This window comes from Cygnus olor, chromosome 8 (assembly GCF_009769625.2).
Source record: "Cygnus olor isolate bCygOlo1 chromosome 8, bCygOlo1.pri.v2, whole genome shotgun sequence".
NCBI lineage: Eukaryota > Metazoa > Chordata > Aves > Anseriformes > Anatidae > Cygnus > Cygnus olor.
Window position 1 is genome coordinate 3272707 of NC_049176.1, and position 21630 is coordinate 3294336.

The 21630-nt window shown below is 38.8% G+C and overlaps 2 protein-coding genes across 6 annotated transcripts in view; one reads left to right on the top strand and one right to left on the bottom strand.

The window, feature by feature from the left end:
* On the top strand, nt 1-13436 carry MFSD14A (major facilitator superfamily domain containing 14A). The gene is made up of 12 exons (XM_040566298.1): nt 1-239; nt 4845-4940; nt 6616-6678; nt 7270-7397; nt 8414-8528; nt 8814-9032; nt 9344-9457; nt 9936-10007; nt 10450-10562; nt 10687-10784; nt 11382-11545; nt 12083-13436. The coding sequence occupies exons 1-12, from the start codon at nt 153-155 to the stop codon at nt 12287-12289; spliced, it is 1476 nt and encodes a 491-aa protein (XP_040422232.1). The 5' UTR covers nt 1-152; the 3' UTR covers nt 12290-13436.
* SASS6 (SAS-6 centriolar assembly protein) overlaps nt 12488-21630 on the bottom strand; it is a 15379-nt gene continuing 6236 nt past the window's right edge. For 3 of the 5 annotated variants that reach the window (XM_040566291.1, XM_040566293.1, XM_040566295.1), the window contains exons 6-17: nt 21210-21287; nt 20125-20244; nt 19848-20039; nt 19430-19624; nt 18945-19034; nt 18683-18862; nt 17978-18059; nt 17358-17467; nt 16449-16571; nt 16073-16164; nt 15519-15610; nt 12488-14030 (exon numbers count right to left, since the gene is read on the bottom strand). In XM_040566291.1, coding sequence (XP_040422225.1) covers nt 13816-14030; nt 15519-15610; nt 16073-16164; nt 16449-16571; nt 17358-17467; nt 17978-18059; nt 18683-18862; nt 18945-19034; nt 19430-19624; nt 19848-20039; nt 20125-20244; nt 21210-21287 — 1569 coding nt within the window. In that variant the 3' untranslated portion in view covers nt 12488-13815. Of the gene's footprint in view, nt 14031-14142; nt 15413-15518; nt 15611-16072; nt 16165-16448; nt 16572-17357; nt 17468-17977; nt 18060-18682; nt 18863-18944; nt 19035-19429; nt 19625-19847; nt 20040-20124; nt 20245-21209; nt 21288-21630 lie in introns of those variants that run through there. The other 2 variants (XM_040566292.1, XM_040566294.1) reach the window with 1 other exon arrangement.

A 21630-nucleotide genomic window follows, 5' to 3' on the forward strand; every position in this document is an offset into this window, starting at 1 on the left:
AATGGGGCGATCGCGTGAGGCGGCCGGGGCGGCTGGCCAAGATGGCGGCGTGTGCCTGAGAGGCTGCGGCGGCGGCGGGAGGCGAAGGCCTGGGGCGGGGAGGCCAGGCCGCGCTGGTCGCCCGGCGCCGCGCCGGGCCGTAGGATGGTAAGATGAGCCAGGGGGGGAAGAAGAAGAAACGCGCCGCGAACCGCAGCGTCATGCTGGCCAAGAAGATCATCATTAAGGACGGCGGCACGGTGAGGCCGCGCGGGGCGGCGGCGGGGCGGCTCCGTCAGGCGGCGGCGGCGGCGGCGGCGGGCGGGGGGGCCGCACGGGACCGGCCGCACAATGGACGGGCAGGGCCGGGCCGGGGGGCACCGCGCGGCTCCGGGGCGCGCCTGCGACCGGGCGGGAGCCTCCTGAGGGGCCGCTGGTGGGCGCCCCCCGGCACGGAGCGGGCCGGCGAGCCCCGGGGAGGGCGGCTGGGAGCCTGCGGGAGGCGCTTGGCAGCCCCCCGCCCGTCTGGCTTCCTCCCCTTCTTCTTTTTTTTTTCTCTGTTTTTAGAGGTACCCGCTAAGTGGTCGGCAATTGGGGCCCGAGCTTTTTGTGCGCTCGTAACTGACGAACAGCATCACTTACAATGTATCCGTGCCTGGGGATTTCTTCCCGCTGTGCAACATTGTGTACATGTGATGGTACTCTTCTAGGGCAGCACTATTATTGCGAGAGAGTCTTTAATAAAGAGAGATTTTGGTTGACTAAATCCGGGGTCACCCTTCTGTTTCTCTTTTGGAACCCTAATGGAGAAAAGGGAGGTGTCACAGTCACAGCAGCCGTTGATCAAACTGGTGACCAACTGACAGTGACTTGGTGGCAGGGAGGAAAACTAGCTCCAGTGCCGGATGTTGATGTTTTTCAGGAGCTGGTTTCTTGTTTTTTGTAAAGGTAGAAATGTACAAGGTCACCTCATACAAATGTTAGATGCACATATTTTGGAATGAGTAGTAGAAGCAGAGTGATTGTTGTTACATTTCGTTGTGCTTCAGAATTATTTTTCTCTAGAGTGATTACTGGTCATTGATTAAGACACACCATATTTCCAGGTGTCCTTTATGTTTCAACTTTCATTTGCCAAGAGACCAGAAAGGATTTTATAACAGCAGCTTTCAGTGGTACTTCTGGTGCTGTGTTCAGTGTCTCCCACCATTACAAAGGCAGAGCACAAACTTATGGGGGGAGTTGTGAGCAGTTTTCGGTTGTTTTTAATACAGTGGAATAAAACAGGCTACAAATGTTAGATGGAGGTACATAGATCTGTTGCTGGATAACAGACACAAGGTTGTGATGCTTTCTACCTTCAAATAACTGTTCAGAGAACTTTATTAAAAGTTAATTTTTAGAATTATAAAATCTGCTATAGCAGAGTATAATGACAGCAAAAACTTATTTATGCTTGGGTTGTTGTTCTGCTGCAACGTACTGTTTAATTAGTCTCCTGTGCTCAGTCTGGTTGGTTTCTTTGCCTGCCCGACATGCTATTTGACATTATGGGAGACAGGTAAATGAAAAGGGCCCATGTCTTGAATGTCTGCAATTAGCAAACCAGTAATTAATCAAGCATCTAAGTGTACAGTTTCCAGTCTGATTGGCTTATTTTGAAACTATTTCACATCAAAGACAACATTGTAACTCTTTTGCCTGCAAGAGTATGCAGCTGCTTAATGAGGCACCATCAGAGGCAAAAATATTTACTGATGGAGAACTTCCATCAAGTTAACTTACTGTCTCTTCTGTTTATTGATCCTGATGTTGAAAGGAAGAAAAAGAAGAAGGAAAAAAGAAAGCAAGCAAAAGGGGAAAAAACACCCACGGGCTCTGCAAAGCCTCTCCTTCCACCGCAGGTTCCGGTGGGTCCCTGCAGTGAGTGGTGCAGGTTGGGCCAGGGCGCGGTGCTCTTCCACCGCTCGCGTCCCTTTATAGAGGGGCACCTCTCGGCCCCTGCACAGAGGCAGCTCCTCTCCTCTCTGCTGCCGCAGCAGATCTGCTGTCCCTCCCTCCTCCTGCCCCAGCTTTGGCAGTTTTGGGTGTATGCCGGGTTTTAGTGCTTACCACTTTGGTGTTCTTGCACAGGCTTTATAAACTCCCCTGATTCAGAGGCACCTCAGACTCCTTGAGTTGGCTTAGTCTTGGCACGCGGTGTGTCCATGTCACCCCATGCCGAGCAGCCCCAGCCTCTTCCCGCTGCCTGCACCTCACCGGTCGCACCCGATGCAGGCACCTGGAGCAGGGCCATCCGTGAGCCCCATGCTCCCGTCCTGAGCCTCAGCTAGGAGTCAGTGACACGTTTAACGTGCCGGTACTTGAATTCTCTTCCAGTGTATGTGGGATGGCCCTGCCTTAAGTATAAACTTGCAGTGACCGTAATGAAATCTGTTTCCTTCCACCATCTCAGTAAGACCATAGACAAGTCTGTGGGGGAAGCAAAGTTGTGGCTGCCTACAGGCTGTTACACACAAGTACTTTCAGTATTTCACTAGTAGAATTTGAAAAGGGTGACTATGCCAGCGCTATCCCATCGAACTGTCTCCCAGTGTTTTTTGTGTTACTCTCCGAAGTTGCGTGGCCGTATCACAGAAGGCAATGCTTAATATGGTCCGTGTGCATGTTGTCAGGTGTGTGCTGTGAGTGACCTAAAGAGAGGCAGTAACACCAGTTAAGTGGTATCAGCACTAATTCTGCCTTTCTGAATGACCTGATGGAATTCACCTTACATAAGGCTATGCATTTTTGAAGCACTCATCAAATGCATTGAGTTACACACTGATCTAGATGTGACTAAATTACTTCTGCTTTAGCAGGTAAGAACAAATAACAGTACCTGTGAGAACTGAGCAATAAAAATGGAAGGAAGTTTAACCCCTGTGGTCTAGATGCCACTGCAGGCTTGTTTCTGCCATAGTAATGGAAACATCAGCTCAGTGTTGCTTGCTGATGACATGGCAGAGGGCAGCAGTCACCTCGTGTATTCTTCTAAAATGGCAAACGCTTCGGTTGTGCTGAACAGCTCTTGGTTTCATTCAGCTGTTTTGGTTTCTGTGTGCGATTCCCAGGAACCTGCAGGGTCCTGGACTAGGGCAGCACCGAGCCAGAGCTGCTGAGCTCAGAGATGGCTCTGACCTCCGACACTCAGGGAGAGGGTGGTTTGTGATCGCACCACTGCTGCCTTGCTGGCTGCAACACCTGGGAGGGGTCACGAGGCGATGACTGGAAAGGAATTGGGGGAATATGAGAACGAACCTGATTTTCTGCAGCAGACTGAGGCAAACAGCTAAGACTGTTACTTCTGGTTTGTGCAGAGCGACGTAAATTTTTAATGCAAACCCAAAATAGGGATTGTGGGTGGAAACAGGAAGGAATTGTGGGAAGTGAAAATAATTATAGCTACTTTCTGTACCTGTGAAGACTGTTAATTTACCTCTTTAAGAGAATAAGGCTGAAACAAATAGCAGAGATCTATATGAACAGTTATTGAAGAGAGCTTGGGAAAGAAAAATAGCATAGTATTAAGGTACTTTTGTAGTTTACCTTTCATGTATTGATAAAACTACTTTTGAAAATGGTGATCTTCTAGCTGTAGGGTGAATGGTCCATGTGGCTTTCTGTATTTATTTTCTACGGTTGTTCAATAGGCTTTTTTTTTTTTTTTTTCCCCTGTTGGAAGAAGTTTGAATCTGGGGAAAAAAAAAAAAAGCTGGCTATGACTTGCATCCATCTTGTAATCAAAGAAAGACTCTAGTGTCACCTAACTGTAAGTTAACATTGTATAGCATTTGAGGTTGGAAGGCACCTCTGAACATCTCTGGTTTAGCTACCCAGCCCTTCCTCCAGACAGGATCGACTAGAGCAGTTTGCTCAGGGCTGTGTCCAGGCGAGTTTAGGGGGCAGGGATTCCGCGGCCTTACCAGGCAACCTGGGTTGAGTTCTGCTTTGTTGAAAGTTTCAGTAGAATTTCCTGTATCTCGGTTTGTGCCTCTGTTCTTGTCACTGAACGCGCCTGAGAAGAGCCTGGCCGCGCCACCTTCCCTCCCTCCCAGCAGACATCTCCACGCGCTGCTAGGATCCCACTCAGCCTGCTGGCGCTTGGGTTGGTGTGCTCGCTCACTGTAAGCGCCAGGCCTGACCGAGCCGGTGCCTCTCCATTAGCAGCTTGTTACACGAAGCTGGGACAGATGCTAAGGCAGCACCTCTGAGCTTACAGCCTGCGTATGAGATTTCTGATGGGTTATTTGTACTGCATTCATATAAAAATACTTAGTGCACTGGTTCTTTAATTTGCAAATGTGGCATGTTGTTGGACAGGTAGCATTTCAGAAGAATACAGGAGATGAGCAGGTTATCCCACCCATGCTCTTACGTGCTCAAAAGCTGCTTCTGATTGTACCAAATCACCAAAGAATTGAAGTCTCTTACTTTGTATCTTTTATTTATATATATTTTATAATCTTTTATATATATATATATATATATATTATTTTTTTTTTTAGAAAAAAAAAATCTAGTCCTCAGTAGAGTCTGTTTCTGCTTTCAGTAGCATCCTTGTTTCCCAGCCTGGCAGTATGAGCAGTTCATTTTTTAATTTGAGATGAGGGTGCACTTTGTACTCCACAGGGCACTGACACTTCAGCACATTTGCAGCTAAAGGTTAAAAAGGGAACTTCACCTAGTACCAGCTAGCTTGGGCAACTGCATTCAGATGTTCTGAGTTCTGTTTCATTTCTTAACCCTTCTGTTTATAGTGTTCAGATATGTGATTATGACAGCTTGTCAGATGCTTTAATGACCTGGTTTTCCTCTTGTTTTAGCCTCAAGGAATAGGTTCGCCTAGTGTCTACCACGCTGTGATAGTGATATTTTTGGAGTTCTTTGCTTGGGGACTCTTAACAGCACCCACTCTGGTGGTAAGTGACGTGCTTAAACTTTTTCTTGTTGCATGGGAGATGGGGCAATTCCTGCAAAAGCATCAAATACCTGAATTAAATGAAAAGTGGGTATCATTGAGCTGCTCTGTTGTGCAAGTACAAAGTTTTTTGGTTTATTTTTATATGGGGTCAGAAATTCAAAATTAATTAAAGCAGTGTAGCAGCATGACATACTTATGTGGCAGTCTGCTAACACTGAAGCTTACTTGTCTCTGTGTGTGTGTGTGTGTGTGTGCGCGTGTGCAAGAAGCTCTTTGCTCACCTAGCTGTGCTTTTAGAACCAAGCTTCACAGCAGACCCTGTTACAGCAGTTAGAGCCTCTCTATGATCAGTGCAACATCCATAGCGATGTGTTTGTACACAGTTCTAGTCCAGCTGGTTGCTCTCCATTTGGATTTAGTCTTTGAGAGTGACACATGCTTACTAATGAGATAGAACAAAGGCTTAAAGATCTCCAAGCAAACTCCACCTAAAATGCCATCTTGGTGCAGGTCTGTAAGCTGATGTTAACCACGAGCAGTCTCTGGGTTACAAACTTGAAGCCAGGCACTGAATGGAAACCGTCTCAGGCAACACTGTCAGACTGGAGGGTGGTGCCTGTTGTAACCTTCGCATCTAGGCTCCAGTCACTGAGCTGGGAAAGGCGCTTCAGAATGACGATGTCTCTCTCTTTCCAACCTCCTACAGACAACAGTAGTGTGGAGAATCTGGGTTGAAATAACTTTTATAGGTTGTGTTCTACTTAGACTTCCAATATTGAAATTGGATGAAACGAATCCTTCTCGAAGTGCTGAAATAACTGAGGCCTCTATCAAGTAAAGCTACACCCTCAAAGTAACTTCCACGTGAATTAAATTGTAGGTTATTTGTGGTGTGTTTCTGGTAATATCCAAAATTGAGGGAGAAAATACTTAGATGGCATAGTTGATAAATAAATGTACTTGGCAATTCTGAAGGTGTCTCTGCCCCTCCCCAGTTGAGATTTGTGCTTCATGCTTGCGTCAGGGTTGTCTCCTTACCTACAGTAAGACATTTTACTGTATTTTCTTGAAATGTTGGTACTTACAGCTAGAGTAACAACTTTGTGGCAGGTGCTGTTTGAAAAAAAAGTCATTTTGATATCTTACTATGAAAATAATACAGGTAGACCTTACCCATTGTTGAAGGGGAGACTCCAATGTATTATTTAGTATTATATTAGTAAAGTATAGCAAACGTCTGCAGAGATTATCCTAAAGAGTGCTTTTGTTACTCACTTTATTCATATTGTTCTTTGCAAAGCGAGAACGGGGAAGGAGACTGCTTGGTTACTTCCCCCCTTTCTATGAATTTTGCTGAGGTGATGGATTTCGTGTATTTGGAGCATTCTTTCTGTGTACTTTCAGGAAATAAGCTTGAAACTAAATTGTTGGATAATGAACCTGAAAATAACGGTTACTAAGTAGAAGTGTAGACTTTGATTTTTCTTAGTGATTTGGGTGTATTACTCTTGCATAACTTTGGATGTCTTAAAGTTTCAGGACTTTTTAAGATCTGTCTATAATCCATGGAAATAGAAGCTGGTGCGGATGTACCACGCTGTAGAAGATGGATGCGTTATGAGTACTATCTATAGTAAACATTGGGTAAATAACAGTGTTCTTATCTCTTCCAGGTTTTGCATGAAACCTTCCCAAAACATACATTTCTAATGAATGGTTTAATTCAAGGAGTAAAGGTAGGGTGACAAATGTTCAAGTAATTGCAAATAGTTTCATGCAAATGGTTGGTGGGATTTAGAAATGACTGCCAGATGAGAAAAACTTTCAGTATAGTTTTCATGGTATAAAAAATACAAGATCAAAGTAGTGCCAACAAAGGTAATACGAATCATTTTATTTTCTGTAGGATATTGTTTGGTCTATATCTGTTGTTTGAGTTCACAAAATAAAAAGGTAGTTAACTGATCCAAAACGATGTACGTGGTGTTAAAACTTGTTGCTCTAGTAGGGTATTTTCAGTTAGTTATATTCATGCAAATTCCAAATGTAAAACAAAACACAGTTCATAAAACTGCTAGTATTGCTGGATCCTCATTCTTGAGCTTTGTGTAGCTCTGGGGTTTTGGGGTTTTAAAATTTGAATTTTATATAACCAACTATGGGGTAGAAGATTAGAAATGCTTGACCATATTGCCTTTGATGCATTGCACTATAGTCATAAAGTTTTGTAAAAACAGAGCCCAGTCCACTGTCAGCTAGTGGCATGGCTGGCTATCACAGTTCTAACCACTTGGTTCTAACTGAAGCATTCTTTCTATTTCACTTAGGGCTTGCTATCGTTCCTCAGTGCCCCGCTCATAGGTGCCCTGTCTGATGTGTGGGGACGGAAGTCCTTCCTGCTGCTAACAGTATTTTTCACCTGTGCACCAATACCACTAATGAAGATCAGCCCATGGTTAGTGCAGTCTTTCACACTAGATGCACGCTTCTTGTCTAGGTTGTTGTCTAATCCTTATGCTTGTAGTATTGCTGATAAAATATTATTTGCTCCATGCAACATTGAGGCTTTTGTATTATTTCACTGCAAAGTTGGGGGAACGGAGTCAAAGTGGAGTAGCTGTGCTTTAGCCCCCACTTACTACTTCCAGCACATTTGCCAAGTGTTTCAGAATGCCACCCAAGAAAGGGTAACAAGGCTTTTTTGTGTCCATGTTACTCTAAAACTAACCACGTGCAAAGAAATGAAAACTTACCTTATGCATGAATTAACTATTTGCAAAATGTTGCTTCAATTTTATACTTTTGTTTCTCAAGCTTTAAAATACTCGACTTGCACAGCCTGTGAAAGCTGATGGAAAGTCATAACTGGCACGTACATTACTCAGGTACTGCCCGAGTTCACTGCCCGAGTCGGAACTCAGTGTTGGACTACCTGTGTGCTGTACCTCACGTTGCAGCTGAAATAATGCAGACTGCAGTGACACAGGGAGGAGGCAGCTGTTCAGGCAGCTCCACGTGCCTTTCCAGTTTTCTCTCTGGTCACATGGATTCCTCGTCCCTTTCCTGGAAGCAGCTCATTTCCCAGTGTAGCTGGTTTCGAATGATGTCAGTGCTACTGTCTAGTGTAAAGACAAGGCTTATGTTGAGAGCTCTCAATGACCAGTTTGCAAATACTGAAGTTCCCGACTTGCTTTCAGTCTCAGACATATCAACACCTAGCTTCCTAGAAGTGTTAAATCACAGCAGCTTTTTGTACATGTCACAAAATTACGCTGTTTATCTTTGTGGTCAGTGCATAGAAGAAATCATACAACTGTATCTAGGTGCATTCATATTGGCTTTACGTTTATCTTAATACTTGTCAGGAAAACTTGGACAAGACAGTAACTGTTGAATTGTACTTGGATTTTAAGTACAGACTTTTTGTTTCATTTTATGTGTTCTAATTTTTGTATATAATTTTTTTTTTAGGTGGTACTTCGCTGTTATATCTGTCTCTGGAGTTTTTGCAGTGACATTTTCAGTGGTTTTTGCATATGTAGCAGACATAACGCAAGAACATGAAAGAAGTATGGCCTATGGTTTGGTATGTATTTTTTTAACTCTGTCTCTGTGGTATTCAGTGCTTAATACTTCAGTAGGTAAAGCTTTTCAAGATCACTATTTTTGTTCCCTCCCTGGCAAGTCAGGTTCAGTTTGGAGTAGGGTTTTTCTGATTACTTGTTCTTGTCACCCACTCCTGGAGCTCCTCTTGAATATTCTAACTTAAATATAATACAAGCATAGTAAAACCTTTTGTGTAGTTATTATCATTGTAATAATACTTTTGAATTGTGTCCTTGAAGATCTTACCAACTGTTATTTGTTTCAGGTTTCAGCAACATTTGCAGCAAGTTTAGTTACCAGCCCTGCTATCGGTGCCTACCTTGGTCGAGTCTACGGAGACAGCTTGGTTGTGGTCCTAGCTACAGCAATCGCCTTGTTAGACATTTGTTTTATTCTTGTTGCTGTACCAGAATCACTGCCAGAGAAGATGAGGCCAGCATCCTGGGGAGCGCCCATTTCGTGGGAACAGGCTGACCCTTTTGCAGTAAGCTCGTTAAATATGAAGTGATGCCTGTGCTGAACTTGAAAAAAGTGATTGAATTTACTACATCTCAAGCTTAAAAAAAAAATACAAAGCCATCTTTTATCAAGTTTAATCTTGCATTGCTGCCAATACTTTTGCCAACAATCTTGCTAAACGCACAGAAAATGTTTTGGTGGTGCCACGTAATGATTTCATTAATTGATTTGAATAATGATTTCATTAATTGATTCATTAATTTCAGTTTCTTATTAGGTATGCTTTTCTGAATATGACAATTAAATGTTTTCCATTATTTTTTTCTCTTGCCATAGTCCCTGAAGAAAGTTGGCCAGGACTCAGTTGTGCTGCTAATCTGCATAACAGTCTTTCTTTCCTACCTCCCAGAGGCAGGTCAATATTCTAGCTTCTTCCTATACCTCAGACAGGTAATGTAACATTTTGATATGGATTTGAACAGAAGTAAATTTATAGGAAACTTACAATAGTGCTGAATAAAAAGTAGAGGTAACTAGTGTAATTTAAAAGCTTGCAGCAGTTAAGTACTCTCGCTGTTACGTTTGCTTTTGGTTTGTAGAGACAGAGATGAACACATTAAAGCAACTTCTATTTTGTAACTATTTGCATTATTCTTGGATTATGAAGTTCACTATTTTAAACTGCTTTATTACTTTGAGGGAATCGTTTACTTGTTTTCCATTTATGCTATGCTTCTTGTGTCTTCCACTTTATTTAGTGGAAAAAATATATATATATTTTAAGTTATGAATTTAGTTAGAAAATTTTCAATTTAAATTGAATAATAATACCAGTTTTCTGCATTGTGTGTTCCCACACTGGTACGTGTGATATGATATACATGTTCTTGGTCAATAATCAAATTGCCATTCTTGTTTTTTTATACAGATAATGGGATTTTCATCTGAAAGTGTAGCAGCATTTATAGCAGTCCTTGGGATTCTTTCCATTATTGCACAGGTGAGTTAATTCTACGTAATTCACTGAGTAACTCTAGAAGAGCTAAGCACTGTGGAGAACTTCCATAATATTGTGGTTCTAGAAACATGAGTCACCTTCTCTTAGCTGTTTTTCTAAACCTCTAACAGTTTATTAACACGTCTACTTTAACTAACTTAGATGAATAAAACAGCTTGCCAAACAGGGTTTGGTTCATTAATATCCAAAGTGTTTTGTGTTGGGAAAACTAAATCCTCTTATGTATCAAATAAGGGGTGATAGTTTGTTTATATTACTTGCTAAATTATTTTTTTTTTAATTTTTTTTTGGTAGAGGCAGGACTTCTGACGACTTGGCAAATACTGCTTTTGAACTTAGCTTTTTTAATGCATTAATGTATTTGCATGTATTTAACATTTAGATTAATTTTTTTTCCCTTGTACCTTGTTCCTTGCTCTATCAGACAATAGTTTTGAGTTTACTTATGCGGTCCATTGGAAATAAAAACACCATCCTACTGGGTCTAGGATTTCAAATACTACAACTTGCGTGGTATGGCTTTGGATCAGAACCGTGGTATGTAAATTCCATTTTAATATCTGAATGTGATACTTACAAACATGCACGTATACATACATATGCTCCCTATGCAGAATGCTGTCCCAGCTGAACAGTTACTTTGAATCTTTATTTTCTGCAGGATGATGTGGGCAGCTGGAGCTGTTGCAGCCATGTCCAGTATTACTTTCCCAGCTGTAAGTGCACTGGTTTCACGAACTGCTGATGCTGACCAACAAGGTAGGTGTTGTCCTAACCCTTTGAATTCTAGTCAAAGATTACTGTGAAGCTAAACATGTCTGGTGAGTTGTCCTTAATCGTGATAGCCTATATACTTGAGCACAGGTTACAAAAAGTTAAAATCTACTTTAAAACTGCCATCTGTGCATGACAAGTCCTTCTGGCCCAGAGGCAAGAACAGTCAGACCCCAAACACAGTACAGTATTTAAAGCTGGTTGTCTTCATTACTTTTGATGCAAGTTGGCTTTGTTGTACAGGTTGTATGCAGTGCTTCTGCTGCTGCGTGAGACTGTGAGAGCAAGGATATTGTATATACTGATCTCTAAATATGCATGGCATAGGAAGCATTACTCTAAGCCTATAGGGAGATAGGAAAAAAAAATATGTACCATAAAACAAGTTGTCTGCACCCTTTGTTTATTGCTACTCACAGTCCAACAGCAGTGAGAGGTTTTCCTTTTTGCATCAGTGTAAAAGTCTTACTGATGTGTTCATAATCTATTAAAATCATTTTTACATATATAAATTGTGTATATATATATATATATATATATATATATATGTAGATAGATAACAGACCATCTTGCTTTTTTCAGGTGTGGTTCAAGGGATGATAACAGGAATTCGAGGCTTGTGTAATGGTTTGGGACCAGCACTTTATGGTTTTATATTCTATATATTTCACGTTGAACTGAATGAACTCCCCATGCCTGAATCACCACCAGGAAGCAGTGTTGTCACACAATACCATTTGCAACAGGTACTCTTCTTTTACTGACTGATTCCCAAAAAAAAGGAATTGGGAAGGGACCATGTCTCTAGTGGTTCCTGACTATGATGCTGCATTACGTTTTGTCAGGCTGACTGTAAATTAAGCATGTAAAAATAGGTTCTTAAATCACTCTCACAGGCTTTGGCTTGAGACTAGATACTATGGTTCAGTAAATCTCCCCAGCTATCTCACAGGGAGCATGCTATACATAGTGAAGTCCAGACTTCAAGTACATAAAAGCGCAGAAAGCCTACTGCTGAAGAGCTAGTTGTTTCATAAAAGTTGCACTAGAAAAGGAAGTTATCAAATGTTAGTAAATAGCATGTGCTTCCTCTCCTAAATCAGAAACTTCATCATTACAGATTTCTTAAAGACTCTGCATGGAGACAAATACTATATTGGCTAGCATAGCAAGAAAAAAATCTTTCTACTTTTAAGATATGTATAATTAGCCTTCTTAGTATGTTAACACATCTAAAGGCTTAATTATATTTTCTGGTGTTAATTGTCTATTTTTTTCCTCAGAATTCTATAATTCCTGGACCCCCGTTCTTATTTGGAGCGTGCTCTGTGCTATTGGCACTACTTGTTGCCTTGTTTATTCCTGAACACACCAACTTAAGTGTACGATCCAGCAACTGGAAGAAACACTGCGGCAGCCACAGCCATCCCCACAGTCCACAAGCTCCTGGTGAAGCTAAAGAACCGTTATTGCAAGATACAAACGTATGACAAAAAAATCCAGGAAGACGTTTTAGCTTTTTTTCATCTGCAGTTTGGGATACACATTCCACTTCCATCAAAAACAACTTCTTAAGGTAGTCTTAAGAAATACCTTTTTGCATGACATTCATTGGAATTTAAAAACAAAAACAACAAAAACTGGAAGTTTCTCCAAAGATGTTGCCATTAAATTAATAATATACTTTAAAAAAAATATATTAAGTACTCGTCTCTTGCCATGAAATACTGTTACTATTAAACTTTATGTTCTAGTTTGGAGACAAAAAGGAATATAGTTAAGGTATGAGCATGTCTTTCTGTTTCCTTAAGGTGGTGAGCTTTAATTCTATTCATGCTAAGTCTCAATGAGACATACTAGCATCCATGTAGACCCATTCATTTTAATGTTGTAAAATCGTGGGTCAGATGATTCAAAGCCTTAATGTAAATGTACTCGAGTAGGGGAAAGATGAATCGGTATCATTTATTTTAAAATAAGTCATATGGTGGATTTGTTTGTTTTTTAAGTTTGTACTAATATAAAAATCACATGAGCACGCTTGCTGAACAGTAAAAGTTATTTTTATGTAAGTGCATTTACTCTTTCTATTTTTGAACAAACAATAGTATCAAATACTTGTTTAAATTTTAAGTGGGTGTTTTGAGCCTGCAAATTTTAATATTGGCTCTAAAACTCTGCTTTCATAAGTACCATTTATTATACCACTATATTTCTGATGTTTGCATAATCATAGAAGGACCTCAAAACTTGAATACACAGACTGAAATATAAGCTGATAGCCTTGAATATTGTCAGTGTGCTATATAGTGGCCTTTGAGGACTGTCACAATAACCCTTTTACATTACAGAGCTAATGTTTTAGTCCTAAATTTTCAGGACCCCTTAGTACAGAAGAGAGCTTTATACAATTACTGATGTGAATTTCTCTAAGAGTGTATATTTTTGTGTCCAGTTGTATTATTTAAGTGTTCCTTTGTATAAATTTATGTATAAAGCATTGTATAGGTTTAAAATGTTTTCATCTTGTGGTTACTGCTTAATGCTTTTTTTACCTTTGAACATTCACCATGGTTGACCAAGAGCAGGAAAAAAATATGTAAATATACTGTTAATAAAGTTGAATATTTTAATGAATTTTTAAATAATTGTTAATGTCTCTTGCACCTTTAGTCAAAGTTATGTAGTGTGTATGTTATAATTCAGCAGGGTTTTAAAGAAGGCTGGAGTACATGTTCAGCACCATACCTTGTTAGATAAGCCTGCCTTGAGCATGTAGGTTTTCTCCCTTAGGTTTAGCAGCATAAGCTGTCTGCCTCTTTCCTTAGGGCTCTGACAGAACAGTACTATTATAGATACGCTATACATAAACATGTCAGTAACAAAGACAGTTAACCTTTAGTGCACTGCAGTTCTGCCTCCTCTATTGTGAAATTTATTGTTAATTTTCTCAAGCCCACTAAAGTTTCATTTTATCTTACGTTTGAACAGGACGGGGAGAAGTTAACATTTTTAGTTACCAGCCTGCTGTTGGATAGCAGCTTATACATACTTCCAAGAGAAACAGACCAACTTCACGTTCAGCTATACATACTGAAGCTAAACTAGAAATAGTAGCACAAGCACAGACCTTAGAACAGGGGTGGCTGTCATCTGGGGATAGTACATGCATCATAGCGCTGGTCCAGCAATGCAGCATTGCGTGGAGAAGTGAATAAGCTGGGAAGGAAACTCCAGAGAAAAGTGAATACAATAGTACAGAACCATTCTGGCATTGTCCTCATCTTGGCATGTCAGTGTACTAGAAATATTAATTTAGTAATCTTAAAAGCCTCTGAAAAGTAATGTTTTATAAACGTTTAATATTTCTATTGAAACTTATACATATCAAAAGTCAATATACATTAACATGGTGCTGATTATAAACAAATATACACATTTTGCACTGCAAAACAAACCACTAAAATATACAACCCTCTGGCTGCAGTTAAATATTCAGGTATGAACTATCTTTAAAAACAAGTATGTAGACTGGCTTTGGAAAAAAAAAAAGTATATTTTAGATGTTACAAGTACTTGCGTGCCAGTTCTTTATTGGGACACCAAATTAAAAATTGCAGCAGATGAAGTTGTAACATGATTCTAGCATTTGAGCACAGGTAATAGAATATGCTGAATAGACTCAATCTAAATTTGAATGTTAGAATATCCTCGGTTTCTATGCAGTACTATAGTTGTAAAATACAATTAATACATACAAAATAGCTTTTAGATGTTGTGCTAATTTCAATAATTCAGATAAATTGCTTTATAGCATTTTATGTGTGGTGGCCTGGGGGATATAGTACTGACAGAAAACAGACATTAGGGCAACCCCAATTGACATTTTTAAACCACAGTTTTATACCTTCAGTGAAATCATCTTAGTATTAGTTATATTATTTGTAAAGCTGTATGCAATTCAAATAAGCTGGTTCCCAAATTGATCAAGTTTTCAAAAATAAACCTGTAAGGGAAAAAAAACAGTCATGCTAACTTACAAGCTTGACCGTTAGTAAAGTTAACAGCATAACCCAGAAAGTGCTGGAAATTATGTGCAACACCCTTTCTCTGAAAGAAAGAAAGTATTCATATGGAAAAAATGTTCCATATCGGGGAATACCAGAGAATACACATCATCTGTTACAGAGCCACACCTGTCAATTCCTATAACAAAGATGTCACTGCACTTATGTGCATTTTCAGGAAGACAAAGTCTTCTAATACCAGGAGAAAATTCAGTGCTTAATTCAGTGACTTACCTACAGTGGCATTACCATTAAGGCTGAGGCTCCTTAAAGCTTTATCTTTTCTGAATTGGCTTAACTATCCTGAGAAGTCATCCATGTGAGTCAAGATATCTTTCTCAAAGAAAACAGGTCCAGAAATCAACTTGTCAGTTCATACTGATACTTTACAAATACGTTAATACAGGACATCTCCATATTCCCCAAACAGTTAAGAGAAAATTCTTAAGCGTCCTGTCTGCTATCCAGGAAAATAAGCTGAGGCTGTTGTTACTGCAGCTGTTGGTGATGGTTGGACTTTTGTTGATGAGTAGGGTTTCAAGTACTCTGTAGAACAGCAGAAACAAGATAGTGTTCATAGAATCATAACTATTATTACCCGTTAAGTACATTTCAAATAAGGTCTTGTTTAACTCTTTCCATACATGCATACCTGAGTTTAGTGTATTTTGACTAAGCCCTCGTAAAGGAATGCTGTCATCTTTTTTCTTGAAATACTTTGATTCCAGCCCCAAATTATCACCACTAGAAATAAAAAGGCTAATTAAGATTTAAAACAATTAACATTGACTGTGGATAGAAACACATTCGGGGGGGGGGGGGGGGGGGGAGAGAGAGACTTTAAGTGGAACTACTAAGTTCCTATGAACTTTTTCATTCAAATATAAACAATGCCTGACTCAGTCAAATAAGAACAATCTACAACTCGTTTTCTGACTGATCTATCACCTGGTAGCCATGGATATGTCACCAGAAGGGACATACCTGCTTGGTACTTCCTCCTGAAAGCAAGGATCTTCATTTGTTATCTGCAAACCAAGCTTACTGAGCAGTAAGTCTGCCATAACTTAAAATTCATTAACATGTCAGTGGAGAAAATCTGATCACAGATCAAGCTTGGTATTGGAAATGTTTTGCTCAGTTGCAGATACTCACAGAAGATAAATGGCTTTATAAAAAAAGAAAAGCGCAATAGATAATACTTACTTCTCCTTATTTGCTGGATGACTAGTTGTAGCAGTCACTGTCTGAACATCTGAATGTTGATCCATTTTTGAAAGCTGAGTGTTAAATTGAATCTGCAGAAAAAAAGGAGTTGCAGGTTAAGTAAAGATGCTCCAGATATTCCAGATATGACGGTCCACCCGCAAGTATTCAGAGAGTGGGCTTCTCAGGGATTAACATTTCTATGCTTTGAATAGCTGTTAAGTACAGCAAAGCATGTTAGTAGTATATTATCTTTGTTAAGCAGTACACTAGGTTATACTGCAAATATTTATGCATTTTGAGAAACATTCAAAACAAAGTTTTGATATTTTATGCTGTTATATCTTTAGCCAAACAGAAAAGTCAAAATGCCTACCTTTGGTACTGGACATTGCGGATTGGTATTTTTGTTACGTGCTTGTTCTGGAAACTTCTGGAAGGCATACAGGGGAGAAAAGGGATGATTGATTCCTAGGCTAGGAAAGGATGGTCGGTCAAGCTGTAAGAGAAAGAACACATCTGTAAGAAAAGAAGAATACATCTGTAAAGGAGAAAACTACTCTTCAAATATATTTGCTGTAGAGATTTGAAATTCCAAGCTTAACAAGTAAATACAATTGCAAAGTTAACATTTCTATCATGTAATTCTTTCTAATAGGAAGAAAAAAAAAAAAAAAAAACTTTTCCAAGATTCACATTCCTAAAGAAGATCTGTAGCCTTTTAAAATTTGAAAGACATGAGCACTGTTCTAGCTTATACTAAAATAAAATCATAATAAGTTACATACTGTGTAATTGATTAATATATTAAATGCATAAGTCAGGCATCTTCACATGAATTTGCCCTTCCACTGAGTAAGAAACTCACTCATCAGCTGCAAGGTGAAAATAGAAGTCTGTACGCATGGGGACTAAAAAAGAGTAGGAACCACTAAGCTATGATTCTTAGTGATAGCCTGATAGGGCTTTTTACCGTGTATTTTCACATTTCTAAATCTCACTAATAAATGTATCCAAATAGGAATAAACTTTGTTTTGATTCATATAAAGATCATTAGAACATAAGTTAACTAGTTAACTTCACAACACAAAAATGGGGAGTGGGGAGGTGTTTGTTTTCATCCCACACTTAATTTTTTCAAAAACAGTTTTAATATTGTTTCATGCATTTTAGTAAGTTAGAGCTTAGAAAATACCCCCAAGGCCAGGGCATCAACTAGCACCAAATTGGGTATTATGTCCTAACAACAACAACAGTTTATTGCTATTTATATTTGTATCTTACCATGCCATGAGGTGAAATTGCAGTCCTAGCACCACCATGCATGCCAGTAGGAGTATCCATCTTCTTTGCCATCTGAACTTCATTCAGCTGTTTGTTTAACCATGTGATTACTGAAGAGGAATGAAAAAAAAGGTCAAGCTCACCTCCTACCTAAAACAAGCTGTTTAAAACACCAATTAACTCTTCCTCAAACAAAAGTGACAGTTCGGTGGGCTTTCCCCCAACCCACTTCCTCAAGCTCAAGTATCACTGTAAGCCCAGGTCTCACAGAAAGGCTTTTTGCTTAAGCTTCCCCCCCACACACCCCTACATGCCACTGTTCCTTCCTCTGCACCCTAAGCTAGAGCTAGCCCCATGCACGCACACACACACATTCACACACTACCCCCCGAGCATCCACAAGCACCAACTGCAAAGGAAGTCATCTCTGTTGTGCAGCTCTAGGTTACTGCACACCCAGACAGAAGCTTATTTTTGCTATAATGACAATAATTGCAGCTCTTAAAAAAAAAAAAAAAAAGGCAAACAGACAAAGCAATAAAGCTGCCTCCCATTCATTTTCAGTAGCAGCTCAATCACTGTAATTTTAAAGAGGGAGAAATTAAATGGTATAAATGTACCGTTTTCATTGGTTTTCAGTAACTGCTTACTTTCTTCCAGTTTCTGTATTGTAGCTTCAAGTTGTTCTTGTAACTTGCAAACCTGCAATGTTCCCATACTAATTATAGCTCCATCAGGAACTAGTACTGATTCAAAACTCAAGAAATATGATCATATATATACGAAGTAAGGGATATATACATAAGAAGTGACGGATCAGGAAAATTCTAAAATTAGAGAAGTTCAAACTAAATATTATACAAAAGTGGTATGACAATACTTTTAAAGTCAGTCCTGCTTCTAGCGAGGGTTTGGACCAGACTGCAGCCTGAGACCTCTCTGACCTTAATTCTTCATTATTAAATAATGCAAGGGCCCTAAGTAAGAGGAGGGAACAAGTTCACTCTCTTGCTGTTTTTGCCTCTACCTCCAACTTTCACAGGAAGATACCCTGTAAAGCACGTCTATTCATTTGTTGCACTGCTTTGTACTTTTAACAGTATTTTCCTTCATGTGGATGTACATCTCTTGCAAATCAGTTTAACGTGAAAATATGAAAACATTCATCACACACATCCATGCATTAGCTAACTTAAAGTAAGTCTATTATGTTGAATAGAATTATTGCTGTAAGTATTTTAAGTTTTAAAAAAAACACGATACACACAAGAAAACATACTACATACAATAATGTTTACAGGACAGAGGTTAATCTATCACAATACCTCCTGCTCCTTCATTCGAAGAGATTGTCCAGTCTCCTGCAATTCTCTCTGCTCTTTTTGAAGTCTCTCTTCTTTTTCTGCTAATAGTTTTTCTTGTTGAATCGTTACTGTATTTTTCAATTTTAATTTACTCATTAAGGTTTTCAAATCTCCTTGTAACTTCTTGATAATTTCATTAGCCTATTAAAAAAATGTGTATTTTCAAAATAAGAAACACCTAAAAGACAGACAGACATAAAGCTAATGGTATGTTCAAACAAACCTTAAGAAGTTCAGATGACAGTGACCTAATTGTTGTCTCAAGTTTTTCAATATGACTTTGTTTTTTTTCTGTACTCTCTTCCAGTATCACCTTTAAAAGAATTTTGAATATTTTTTAACAATGAAGATATGGAATAGACATCTTAATTTTACATAGAACCTCATTAATTTTTATAACCAGTCCTTAAAAAAAATTAAAAAAATCAGTCCTTGCTTTTCAGTCAAATTACACAAGGTTCTCTCAATTCATCCACCTTTACAAAAATTACCACTAACTTCACCCAACTGCCACAAAATATTAAAACAGTGGCTACCTTCATCGAAATGAACCCAGTTTACTTTTGATGCCGTAATTCAGGACCTTTATCTACATTTGAAAGCTTACTTGCTGCACTCATAAAATCTGGTCATCTAGTAACCTAAAGACACTACAATTAACAAGGTTTACATAGGTTTAGAGAGAATGATTTTGAAACTTGAAGGAACCTTTTGTTCTTGTGTTGCATCTAATACTTCTTTGGTTCTAACAACTAGTTGATCTTTATCTTTGATCTCTTGTTCCAGGACAGCAACCCGAGTCTGTAACTGATTAATGAGTTTCTCTTTTTCATGACATTCAGCATCCAGAGTAGTGTTCTCCCGCCGCAGTGACAGCACCTCCTGCTTTGCTCTTTGACATTCCTAGAATGTTGGAAAGGAATTTTATTATTTTAAACAAAAAACAACAAACAACAACAAAATACTATAATGCTAATTTAAAAATATATATTGAAATTATAGCATGTAAAATGTGGAATGAAGAAGAGTCAAACTTAATATGCTATATTTTCTCTTATAAGCATAGTCAGGCAGCTTTAATGCTCTAAAAATTATAAGTTTGGTTATGGGAATTAATTAGCCATACATCATCTACTCCAGAAAGCTTTGCTTTCAGTTCTCTGACTGTGGAGTCTCCTTTGTATCTCCTTTCTGTTAGATCTTTATTGATAACCTCAAGTTCTGAGAGTCTGTTCTGCAACTGTTGAATACTTTTCTGATGCAAACTTTCCAATTCCTTTTTCTGTTGTTCATGCTGTTGTTGGTACTGAGCTTGTGCCTACAAACAGAAGAAAAGCAAATAGTTATCCAACAAATCTTAAGATAAAGCCAAGAATATTGTTAATTCTTTCCTGCTGTCATACCTGGAGAGTTCTTTCCTTTTCATTTGTCAACTCCTGCGTGTGTTTGTTTGTCAGAGCTGCAGTGTACGATGTCCATTCGTTTTTCAGTTTGTCTAGTTCTCGGCTCTTCTCTGACAAGCTCTGTTGAAGTTTGACAAACCACACAACAAGGTTTTAAAAACCGCAGCATTTAATTTGATACTGAATGATTCCTTATTGTTACTTTGTGAAAGTGCATCTCAGTACAAGACACCAAAATATTCGTTCATTCTAAGAACAGGAAAGTTGTTGAGAAGCTCAATAGCAGCTTTCTGACATGATGTGAATAAAACAATCTTCATTTCAAATTTTATTTTCTTCTAACTTCAGAGTGAAAAAACAGTCTGCTGATGTTCCCTATCATCATCTCTTCTGGAAGTTTTAAACACAAAGTGCCCTAGTGGGAGGGGCCAGGGGGAGAGTTCTTAAGCAGCATCTTTTCGTTTTTTTGGTTTGTAATTCTGCATTCCAATTTACCAAATATAATCTATTAGGCTCCAATTGCATGAAAAATGCAAAGACGAGTGTTCTACTCCAAAAAAAGCTCCACAACAGATTTAAGGAAATTTTTCTGTTTCACGGTGGTCAAAAAAGCCACCTTGATAGTTCCAGAATTTGACCCATTGCTACCATTCTCCTACAGCGCAAATGCAAAGTCACTACTGGGCTGACTATAAAAATCAAAAAGTAGAGTAATATAACCTCCAATACTTCCGATTTATTTGTCATGGTTTCACAGTTTCTGCAAATATAAAGGTTACTAACCATACACAGAATATTTAGAGAATATTTGTCTACTTTTATTCTTTTCTCTCACTTCCACATCAATTATTTTGGCTAGGTAGCGGTTACCAACCAGACCACTATACATACATTCTCCACAGACTGGGAAAAAAAAAGTACTAAAACAGAAAAAAAAAAAAGAAGTAGAACAAGAAAAAAATGAATTTGTTAGCATAGCCTTATACTGGAAGTCCACTATTTACAAGTTGTATTCACATATAGCATTGATCACCTAACCTAGGAAGTAAACAACTTAGAACAGGAGAGTTAAAAATGTACATTACCTGTTGAGTGTAGCTCAGTTGTCTGGTAAGATCCTCTTCAGTTTTTTTAAGCTTTTCTTCCAAAATCATTTTGTCTTCCTATGTACAAATTGGTATCAAGACAAACCCTTAGCTCCTAAATTGCTAGTATTTAGGTTCCATTTTACCATCATTATATCCTTTCTAGGCAGCCACATACACATTGTATTTGTGGAAACATCACCTTATTAAATAAAATCCATATTGAGTAAGATTATCTATACATTAAAAAAATAGATAAATGCATTAGCTCACAAGGTAAAAATCCTGCATTAAACTTATTAAGTGTCTTTAAGGAAAGAGAATTATAAAGACATGCATACAAAGGAGCTGCACTAGGAACAAATGAACTAAATATTGTAAATTTGTTTCCTTAAAATGACTTCTTAGGCAGCTCTAAACA